The sequence below is a fragment of the Aptenodytes patagonicus genome, chromosome 3 (genome assembly GCF_965638725.1).
Source record: "Aptenodytes patagonicus chromosome 3, bAptPat1.pri.cur, whole genome shotgun sequence".
NCBI classification, from domain to species: domain Eukaryota; kingdom Metazoa; phylum Chordata; class Aves; order Sphenisciformes; family Spheniscidae; genus Aptenodytes; species Aptenodytes patagonicus.
Window position 1 is genome coordinate 21,346,908 of NC_134951.1, and position 12,329 is coordinate 21,359,236.

Sequence of the window (12,329 nt, forward strand, 5' to 3'; positions counted from 1 at the left end):
CTTTGCCCTTCTTAAGTATAAGAACATGACCTGCAGTTTTTCAGCATTTGGGCATTTCCCCAGTTTTCCAAGAATTGTTTAATAATAACATTAATGATTCAGGTAGTTCCTCAGTGTAAGCTATCTGGGTTAGTTGACATGAAATGTTTAATTTTAGCAAATCCCCTCATCCCACTTTTCTACAGATAGTAAACTGTTTATTCTAGCAATATCACATGGGATAGCTCTAAACATCCTTGTTTCTATTGTAAAGAGAAATATGATTGAACCCTTCTACTATTTACTTAAACATCAGTTTTATGTATGACCTATGCTTTTTCTTGTTTTGAATATTTATAAATGCACACTCATTAGTTTCACTGGCTAGTATTACTTTACCAAGTCTTCTGTTTCATTCCCTATCAATCACCTGTATACTGTAATTACTAACCTATGCACACCACCATTTGCATTCTTAGTTTCCTATCCTTACGTATTTCTTTTTACTATTTTATTTGTTCTTCCACAACTTTTCACCAGCATTAGCTTCTTACTCAACCTTTTTTGGTGCTTCTGGAATTGTGGCTTTTTGGGTACTCAGACTGGTGCAGGATCATCATCATTTCTACAAACTCATCAAACAAGGCATCAAGACAAATACCCCCTAGACTGAAGTAATGTATGAGAAATAGAATACTTGCATGACATTAGTAACTGAGCCAGAACTGGAAGTTGAATGAAAATAAACCCCCAAAACAATCAGTAGCTAAGAGACTGAAAAGTTCATCAGTTTGGAAGTAAAACAGAAGACCAGGAGATATGAAGAGCTTGTATGGAAGGGCCAGGGAGGAACTACTCATGAAGGAGAGTGGTGGAACTACAGAGGGAGGGGCTGATGGACAAATGGCACAAAGTATTTTTGAGAAGTTTTGCAGAAGTAACACTTGCAGAGGCTTTTTTAGGAAGCAAGACTGTTAACTCACTTGGCACTTCTCCACCCACCTGGTAGAAGAGCCCAGTACAGCTCTGCCACTTGAAGGATTAGGGTTAAAAAGTGAAATGCACTGCACTATGAGAAGCGTGCATTTCCAGGACTCCCTCAATCAGCTAGGAAGCTTAGGTACAAACAAGGGAGGAGTTTAGTTTAAGTCTGACTGTTCTTTTCACATTTTGGTCTCCAGGTAAGCATTTATTAGCATGTCCTCAGCATTATTAGCACTAAAGTAATCATGCCTATGTTTTTAAATGAATACTTGGAAAGAACAAACCCTTTTGTGATTTAAATTACTATTGTTACTCTTACTGCTTGGCTGTTTGGAGACCATTTATTTCAAGGCGGACTTGTAAAGGCAACAACTCATTGAGGCAATTCATGTTGGGAAGACCAGCAATAACACGGAGACAGTAACAATTCCACTGGATTCCTCCCCCAAGCTGTAAGAGGCATTTGGCACTACAGATTATTTCTTTCCCAAATGTTGTACCTATAGACAGAGATGTAAAATATCCGACCAGATCTTGATTACAAATTTGCAGGAATACTGGAAAATGTAAAAATATTATTGCCTATACAGCGAAAATGAAAATTATGTTTTTGCATTCAACCTCCAATCCTGCTTCAGGTACCAGAAATATCTAAGTAGATGGGGGGTGAAGAGACTGAGTTACCAAAACAGTGACAAAGTAAATATGGTTAGATCTTTAAGTAGAATGGCTAATCCAAAGTTGACAAGTGTCTGTAGAATGCATACAACAAAAAGCAAAGGGAATTTAGCAGGTTAAAAGGAAATATCAGATAGGAAAAAAACACAATTACATTAAGGAAGAGAAACAAAATAGGAAGACAAATTTTCTTATGATAAGAATGCATTAGCATTAGCCTGGAATAGCCTCCCAGGGGATGTGGCCTCAGCATTATAGGCTGGCTCATTAAAAACTAGAAAACAACCTTGAGTTGCAGAGAGACAGACTAGGTGAGCTAATAGGTCTTTTCTCTCTTCTAGCTTTTATGACTCCAAGATCATCTGATTTACATAATGACTATTCGTACGCCCTTCTGTAAATACGGATGACCAAAGATTAGTTTTCCACTTTTTAAAATAGGGAAGTAAAACACTAGAGGCTTTTGGTTGAAAGCTCCCCAATTAATTCTGTTATAACCCAAATGGTTCCCAAGTGTCATATACAAATATTAAGACTAATGAGTGTACATCCTTTATGTTTTCTTGGTTATGCCATGTTTTTTTGTAAGTGTTATGCACTTTATTCTTGCACATTCCAGGTGAGATCGAGATTATTAGACTAATAGCATTCTATTAAAAAAATTAAAACATATATCTAAACAATTTTTTTGTCAGCCAACCCTGACTTCAAATGGTTAAATTATCACCAATTTACAACTGTCTTTTAAAAACATATTTATCTTTATGAGCTGTCCTTTTTCACACTCTTGTTTCTACAGTTGTCTTTGAATTGCTCCAAAAGACAAGGTATTTAATTGAATGCAAACAAATGAAGTAATCTGCAATGAGATGTCTAGAATAACTAATCAGAAATATTCTCTTGGGAAGGATGGTATGTTTTATTTGTTCGTTTGTAGTTTTCTGTGTACTGTACTTTAAAAAGGAACATCCGTCAGCACAGACAATGGCTTGTCCTGGCTACTGTATCCTGGCTCTGGTGGAAGCTGTCAGAAACAAAGGGAGATGATTCTCTTTCTGACCGCAATTGAACACGCTAACCCAGGAGAAACTTTGCCAATTCAGACACAGAAAGGCAGAGTGAAAGAGATGGCAATCTGCGAACCAACAGCAAGTGCAGAGAATGGAGGACTCCTCAGAAGAGCTAGGAGTAAATGTACAGCCAGCCTCAAAGCAGCTTTCCCCAAGGGCGCAAGGGATCACACAGGATTTGTAGTGACCTAAGCCACTAGAGGCTGATGGAGTGAGAGCATGAGTAAACAGACCTGTTCTTCAAGAATGTAATGAGCAGGGAAATATGTGTATTTTAATTTGTAAATCTCCTTTATTTCTATTTCATCTTCTCTAGCAGAAGTTTCCCTTATTTCAACAAATAATCAGCCTAGTTCATGTTCAAACAAAACCTTGCATTAAAGTTTAAAAGCTTCCTTGGTACACTGGGTATGCTTTAAGGATATGCACTTCAAGGAAAAGAACACAGGCAGAGCCACCTCAAGGTTGTAGATGACTTAAAGGTCTTGTAAAAGGCGGGGAGTTAATTTCCTTTTCTTTCATTCCTCTATTGACCAATAATCTTTAATCTGTGGAGAATCATGGCTGATCACACTGTAACTGATATGGCCATTTCAATAAAGTTAGCCAGATGGCTGATGAATGCCCTGCTCAGCAGTTACTTCCTTGTTCACATTCATACAATTTTCTCTCTCCATTACAAGATAAAGGAACTTAGAAACCAGTTAAGTTTTTGGAATCTAGCGGCACCTTCATGATTGAAGGGAGATGACACAGCACTTAATACCAGATCACATAAAAACAAGATATGAAACAGCTGATCTGCTGCAGACTGGGGTAGGCAAATGTCAGTAGAAGCACTGTGAAATCCTGCAACAGAGGAGTATGACATTTCCTAGAAGAAAAAAAAAACTACTTCAAATTGAGGACTGTTTATGATGGAAAAGGCTGGAGAGAACAGCCTGCCAGTAAGATTATTAGATGAGATGGTCATGAACAGGTAACAGCATTCCTGAAGTGCTAAAAAGTAGCACTTCTTGGCCAAATGAGGTCTCTCTCAACTGTTTCCAAATCAGTTCTTTCTAACTCTATAACAAATGCCACATTCATCTCTTATTACCTAAACCTTTCCTCTTTTTCCCTCATAATACAAAGAACCGTTTTTTTTACTGTAAACATTTGGTTATCCTAGTCACTACTCTGCTAGAAGCAAGCTGATTTTATATACATAAGGCCATTATAGCTGTACAATTGGCAAATATCAAATCCTTTCACTTTATCCAAGTTATTTTCAGGAGTAAATATAGGAAACTTTCAAGAAATACTGAAAATAAAAATTAATCACATGTATTTATCTTATACACAGTTTTGAACTTTCAAGTGTCACAGATAAAACAATAATGCTGCATTTCTTCTAGAGTTTACCACATTGTAACATTCATAGTCACTGCTGCATTAGACTACTTGGGAAAGATCTCTGTAAAAAACATTTAAGGATGAATGCTTAACAGTCAGGGTGTTGCATTTAGTGGATAAGGTTAGTGCTCACAACACCACCACTCCAATTTCAGCACTGACAAATCCCCTATTATAATTTAGGCCATAATTTTGTATTATAGCACTTGACAAAACAAAACAAAAACCCCAAAACAAACTCAGCAGGTTCCATTTTTATTCCCCAATGACCTTTGTTTCCAAAACCAGCTATTCAGACTATTTCTGAAGGATCAAGACTATTTTTTAAGTATCAAGATCATTAACAACTGTGTTTTGAGCTAGCTGGACACAGCTGAGCGAGGGAAGAAAGCTCTCCTACTTGCCCTCAAACACATCTGAGAACTATGTTGTCCACTGTTCTACTCATTTTAGTCAGAGCTACCACAGAGGAGAGAAGGATGTATCCTAAAATGAAAGAGGCACTTAATTACTTCTTTCAGTGAGTTCCTTATAGGTATCAAGATGGAATAAAAAATGTCATCGTTGAAACTTAATGTTCTTTATAAGGACAGTAAAATACATTTCTTAAACATTAAGAAATGTTAGCGCACAGAGCAGCTGTTACCTTGGCGCAGATTATCTTCATACCATGCAGTCTGTCAAGTGATTCCTGAGGATTACCTAGGTACTGAGGAAGTTCAGCATGTAAAATCCGCATGGAGAAAGGAACCATGGAACCTAAAAACATAATGAATTTTATTAAATGTGTTTGCTATAATGATCAGTTTGTGATTTGCCTACATAACACAAGGTATTTCCCACTAGTGTATATAACACAAAGTCCATTTTACCTTCATATCTTTTTCTTCTCCTGATGAAAGATGTGAAAGATGAGAAAATAGCAAACTTTTTCTTAGCTATAACATGTAATGTATTGTAAAATGTTTTAAATAGGTAAACACATATGTAACCATAATCAGGAAGGCAAGAAAAAAATGCATCTAATTCAAATTTTCAAGAACAAGTTGTGCATGGAAGTACAATGTTTCATTAAAGATTTTTATAAACTAATTAAAATGGATTAAAAAAAATTGGAAGTTTACTCAAGTTGCAGCTACAACGTTATTCCTAACATTTAATAATTACGCATATTTTACAATCAATGCAGAAGAAATAATACGAAATTATTGGCCTTAAAAGCATGCTTGCAAAAAAGTTACATAACCAGGGCATGCAAAACCACTTCTACATAATCCTTTTCCACATAAACAGAAAGTTGATATGAAGGGCTCCTATATTACAGAGAAAAAAATATGAACAGAAAACCAACACGAGTCAAAAGAAATAAAAAATAAAAACGGTATAATGAACAACAAAAATAATAATACTATAATAGACACATTAAATCCAAAAATATATATCAAGTCCTCCGGGAAATTAAAATATATTACAAAATATTTTGTTTCTTTTTTCTATTAATATCCATAGGTTTGTGTAAAGGTCTGAGTCCATTATGCTAAGCAGAGACCATTCCATTGCTCTAAAGATGACTTAGTCCGGGTTTTACTTCATTAATGTCACTTTTCCACAAAGAGTTACTAAATGGCTCTATACTGTGAGACTGACTCTTCATAAAGGTGGTGTATTTTCTGTATTTTCTGGTTTATTGAAAGCATCAAAGGATAAGGAAGGAATTTTAAGCAATATTTGGGGAGAAAAAGAAATTTCTTCCTTTTCATGTTAGTTTACTTTTATCTTTATTATTATTATAATATTTACCAAAGACTCAATCCTCTAAGTTTATGAGCATCCTGGCTGACTTCAAGGGCAGTTTCAGGAGCTTTAGGGAATCCCAGTGTGTGCAACATCTTGCTTTCAGATAACTGCATATCCTGATACACAGACAATGATACTGAACATAAACTAAATGCTATTATTAAAAACAAATCAGAGCTAGCATAATGGGGAAATAGGCCTTGCAAAATACCGTGCTACAGTTCTAATATTTTAATAAAATACATTTGCTCTCTTTAGACATATTCTAAGGGGATTTCCCTCTCAAGTCACCTTTTGCCTCATCTTTTCTCAAAAATAGGACTCAGGAGCTTTTTAGAAAGATTTTTGCACCTGTTCTTAACAGGCTTGTATGTCAAAGAGGTAAATGCTATATACGAGTCACTGCCTCTAGACATTTTTTTTTAAAGGTTGACAAAATTTTAATCACAAAACTCACTAATTATGACCTTCAGAGTAAGCCACTTACATCTACATAAATTCTCTTTTGCCAGTGCTAACTATTCCCCATGGCTTCCGTAACTGCTGTGTTCCCTTAACGGATGTACACACGAGTTTCATGCATCATCGTATGTGGAATAGAGATTAAGAAAACAAAACTGCCTTTGAAATTCTATTAAGAGAAGCGTAAAAGGTTATTCAACCAGTAACAAAAGATGAGAAATATTTTATGTATGTATCCTGACTAGTACCTAGCATGACACAAGTGAAGATACACAGTCAGAGTGTGGGGGGTGAACAACAATGAAAAGGGAGGCGAAAATAATTTAAGAGTAAGTTCTGCACCAGAACACCACAGAAAAATTGCTTTGTAGGCACGTTGCGAACTTAAGAATCTGCACTGCAAGCCTATGGAAGCAAACCTGTGTCTGGTTCCACCTCTACCACCCCTCTGGTGACCAAGTTCTAACTCCACCATCCAACGGTAATCCTGCCAAAAAAGCAGTGCCTAAAACCAGCTAGTTTGGTACTGTTCTTTTGGAAAAAGTAGTCTTAATTTACTGCTAATACATGAACCATGCACCTACTGCTGCACTCAACAGCATTTCTGAGGCAAAGGTAAAAAAAGGAAAAGTTTTGTTCATCAGTAAAACTTTGGAAAATCTGAGATATAAAACAAAAGGAATCTAAAGTTTTTGCAACATTTTTGGTTAATAACTGTGTTCTAGCATTTTCAACTCTGAATGAGTTTGTATCATTACATTCTCTTGTAAAATGCAGCAAAAGGTCAACTCAATAAACACTCATACAGAAAATCTGAACTGGTAACAGAACAGCTCAACATACATATAGACGGGTATTTAATGGAGTGCAGATGAAATGTCTCGCGTTATCCATTTTTCTAAAATTTATATAATGTTTTATAAAACACTTTTTGGGATTGCAAATTTTGTAAAGTATTGATCTTGTATATTGCTGAATGAAACCACACTATTAAGATCCATGCGAGGGGAAGGAATAACCCATTACCAATCTACATCATTGGAAATGGTGTCAGAGGATGTCAGAATGATGAATGCGACTCCAGGCCAACTTAGACTCCATAAGAATCTGATTTATTTCCTATCACAAGTAAGACCTCAGTTGTAATAGGCATTCAGAACTATATCACTTTGAAAGGTACTTTATTAATGTATTATTTCTCAACCACTTAGTACTTCCTTCATAGCATGTGACCAAAAAGCATTCCAGTGTGATCCTCAGTAGGTACGTCAAGTATGAAGACAGATCTCAAACAAAACCAGAAGGAAGCTGGCCCACAGTGTAAGAGTAGTCAGTGTAATGACTTTTCAAACCAGAATTTATATTACTGTTTCACACAGGAGGATCTAAAACTCTAGCATCTGTTTCTTCTCTTTCTTTTTGAAACTCATGACATAACTAGTATCCTGCAAGAAATTTTACTGTAAGCATCCAGCAAATCCATCCAGTGAACTTCTGTTACTTCCTGCTCATTAAACAGGCTGCTAACTTTATTTAAAATCTCAGAAACACCAACCGTTTCTGCTCTCTTCCTCAGTTTCCTTGTAATCCTTCTGAAGAGCAGAAGTTTTTGTTTTTGTTTTTTTTAAGAAAGCACAAAACTGTACGCATGCTCTCAAACAAGTGTGGAAACTGGGGAAAACAGAAGAGAAAAGAAACGAGCTTTTACCACTGGTAAGGCTGTCTTACCACTCCATGTAAACAGTATTTTGTAACTTCCAAGTCAAATCAGATGAGCAAATTGCTCCTAAAAAACCTGCAGCACTTATCCAAGCCACTCATCCAAACATATTCCTTAAATACTCTCTTTATAAAAAAGAAACTTTGAGATTTTTGGTTAAGTACAATTTCCCAGATATGCTCCTGTCTCCAAGTAAGCTTCTTCTTAGTTAAATGATATGAGGTATGGATAATATATCTAATTCAGTTCCTACATTAATAAACTCAATTTCTGGTTTAAAAAAAAGACCATAAATTTACTTCAGATTTGGTAAAGCTTTCAATGAGTGCCACTCATATAAAGTGGTAATACAATTTACATACACTTCTCAGGAAGAAATACATAGCAGTAATAGAAAAAGCATGTAAAGAGATCTGTTCACCAAAATAATTCTGTAACTCCTGGTTAACAGTTGTGTAAAAACTGACAACACACGCCTCCCCCTGAGTTCTCTATTACTGTATTGTCTCCAGCATCCAAAATCTGAATGTGTAATTTTCTCAATCTAAGAAAATGGAACAATCATCTTTGAACTTGTCTGAAACAAAAATGTCAAGAAAGCACCTGAGAAAAGCAACAGCAAGTCACTAAAAATCTTTTCACAGGGTGGATGGTTATGAACCTTTGTTCTCACAGGACTCAGCAAGGTGACCTGTGTGCATACCATGGTGGAAGAGAACATTTTGAGCATAATGGGTTTGAAATGCAGCCCAGCAGAGCTTCATGGGGTGAACGGGAGATGAAAAAGGCAAAGGCAAACCATAATACGACTCTTCCGAATCTTCATCAAAGACACATCAGTTCACTGATAAAAAGGTAGAAAGCAAAAAATAAGAGAATCACAGAAAGTTCTGACTTGGAACAGTTAACTCTGAACTCACTAAGAATTTTGGTCTAAACAACAGGACGTAGATTTGTTGTTCTATGACGTCACCATATCACATTGCATCAAAGGCTCGTCATTCAGCCTTTTTCTGCTGAAAGAACAACAGTGCGGAGAAGCCCATTCCTGTTGTGAAGAAATATACGACAGAAAAGGAAACTGCACACAAATCTACAAAAACACAGCTTCCACTCTGTCTTGCAAGACACAGAAGTTGAGCCTTCTGATAAGTATTCCCTAACATTTTAATATGAAGATGGTGAGAAATGAACAAGAGTTGAGACCTAAAAAAGGTGTGTCTGAGATTTTAGAAAACACTGTAATTTTCATTTTAAATTGTCTCAGTTAACAAGAAAACAATTGGGAAGAGGTAAGTGACATTTGTTGATGACTCTAGTAGGTCAATAATAATAGTGTTATGAAGGTCTGAAAGGCAGGTTGTAGAATTCAGAGTACAAAATTTAATTAAAAAGCAGATTAACAGCAGGGAAAAAAACTATACATGCCTCAATAAACACAGTTACATTGGGGAAAAAACAAAACCAGAAAGTAAGATTGACTACATTAACACTAAGCTGTAACGAAATACATGTGCTTCTTAGATTAAGAATGACATATTGTCTGAAAGGTTTCACCTATTTGCTTACTGTTAGGCCACATATTTAAGGCACACAGCGTAACACATATTTCTTTGTAATAGGTTCCTATGCAAGTGGGCATATATATTCCTGTGATACCCCACTAGGGATAAGAGAATTTTATATAAAATAAAATGGATTGTGGCATGTGCTGCCTTTTGCAAAACTATTTGGAATCAAACCCATGTCCTCTATTATATTTCACTCTACTGAATTTAACAAGGCAACATGTCAAGGAAATATTTAAAACAAGCACCATATCCTGTAATTAAAATGTTTACTTAAGAGCACAGGAGAATGGATTTTGCTCCCTACTTCATGCTTCGGATTTCTAAAGAAGTAATGCCCTCTTACACAGCAAAACCACGTCAACAAAGCCTACATAATTTCAACAAAAGGCAATACCCTACAATTACTGTCATGTATTGAAATTTTAAGTTAAGTAAGTCATCTTCTAGCTTGACGTTTTACAGTTGACCTCTGTTGCTCCTCTTTAAGGGTTTCATAATAATTTTATCTATAAAAAATTCATAATGGAAAAATGGTTTAATTTTAAGACAATTCTTTTCTTAGCTATCACTTTTAAATACAGTAGAGAATTTTTTTTCAAAGAATATGATTTTTGATTGTCACATTAGCATGAATTAATCTCATTCATATATAAATTATCAGCATACGAAAGACAAAACTAAAAAGTGAAAAAAGGTCTGCTGAAAGGAAAATGGATACTCCAAAAGCATGGGAACAGATGGAATAAATAGTAAGATCAGGTAGAATTTTCTAAGACCACAGATTTCAATTTCTATTTCTTTATGAACAGCTGCACATTTTCATAACTGTCATAACATAACCATCACCTCATGCCAATCAAATTCAAACTGCAGCCCTCATCTGCAACCCTTTTAGAGCAGAAAATTGAGGATTCCAATGGCTAGCCATTTTATCTTCATATTTTCTTGTTGCAAAATCAGTAACCAGAAATACTTTCTGATCTGCTTTCTACAGCTTATTCATCAAATCTCAAATATCAAAAAGCAGCAGTAGGGCAAATTATCATTTACTGAAAGTATAAAGTGAAAAAAACAAAACAAAGAATCGAACCCTTCTTTCATTGGGTAGAAGAGAAATACAGAAAATCCAGGTTCATAAAGATATTCTGCTTTATACATACGTATACACACAGAGATGTACATCCTTGCATTTATATGCACACACACACTTTTACATACTTCTACAACAGCATATTTGTGTAATTTATAAGGGGATTTTTAAGAGTGATGATGTAGTAACTTTGAATCCTAGTCTTACTGACTGTCAATTAAAAGTACACTTAAAAATCCAGATTCAACAGACTAGTTACCAAGCATTTGTTTATTACTTTCATTCCAGAAAGACTAAAGAAGAGATAGGCGCCTAAATGTTTGTAATCATTGAAAGAAAATGCTTTGAAAATTTTATCTGAAATTGCATGTTTACATATATGTCACAATTTAAGTGCATGTGACCTAAGACCACAGATATTCTGAATTAAGATCTGGTTTTGAAAGGTTTCAGAAATACTTTTTCAGTAATCTGGAGTTGTTATTTGCACTGAAGCAAGGAAAACATAAGAGAAAGAATGCCAAAAAACCCTGCAACAATTGCCCTACCACAAAGGAATCACCATAAATCTTACCTACTGTTAACTGTAGTAAGGCAGAATTTAGAAATTAGTTACTTGCTCACTTTTAAGAAATACTATATAAAGCTGGTACTGTCTACAATGAGACTACATAGCCTCGGGAAAGAAAGCACAATTAAGTATTTTAGCAGCACTCTACCCCCTTAAAATTATACATATATTTCCTAACTAAAATATCTATATTATTTTAGAAAAATTTGCATTTGCAAGTCTGACTACTCTGAAAAAGCCAACTGGAACCACAACACTTGAGTGGTATTTATTCACATTGTATTAGGTGATTTCATAGGCAGAAGGTAGCTCTGAAGCAACAGAACAGATAGTGAATTTAAAGGGACAATAGAGAGGTGTACATAGTACTGTAAATAAAATAATTGGCAAACCAGTTCCTCCAGAGGCTTTAATATGTTTTTTACTGTCAACATGAGCTTGAATGAAAAACTGTTCCGAGCAACTGCCAAGACCGAAGCAGTCTGACATGGGAGTGCAAGTTCAGGCACAGCAGTATTTGTGGTAACATATGAGAAAACCAATACCACATATAACAATGACTGGAGTCTTTTTTTTCTTCTGTTTTCCTGCAAAATGTATTAACAGATAGGAGCACTCTGTAGGCTATGATTTCTTTAGCCTGTGCATTTCTTTTCTTATCCCTGTTTTTACCTTGATTGCTCCTTTTGCCTCCCCACCCACCACAATTATTTTTTTTTCCCCCACACCACTTCCCATTCTGCTACCGTTCTCCCACTAACCAAAAGTTGATGAGGATGAAAAAAAAAGGGCATTTCATTTATAGCATCATCCAAAATGATGCTGAGAAAAAACGAAAGGAAGCTTTAGCAAGGCTGCCTCCTACTAGCATAGACAAGTAGAGAAGAGAAGAAGAAAGGAAGACAGTAAACTCAAAATAGCCAAACATCACTGTAGAGGCATCACTACGTTTACTGTGAAAGCATATAGGCGATAATTTCCCCAATCCATGCCTGTCCTTCCTTATGGTATA

At 35.6% G+C, this 12,329-nt stretch overlaps 1 protein-coding gene across 3 annotated transcripts in view; it reads right to left on the reverse strand.

The window, feature by feature from the left end:
* The window catches only part of TRAPPC12 (trafficking protein particle complex subunit 12), a 59,511-nt gene that overhangs the window by 21,510 nt on the left and 25,672 nt on the right, over window positions 1–12,329 (reverse strand). For all 3 annotated transcript variants that reach the window (XM_076332836.1, XM_076332835.1, XM_076332834.1), the window contains one exon: window positions 4,753–4,865. In XM_076332836.1, coding sequence (XP_076188951.1) covers window positions 4,753–4,865 — 113 coding nt within the window. The remainder of the gene's footprint in view (window positions 1–4,752; window positions 4,866–12,329) is intronic.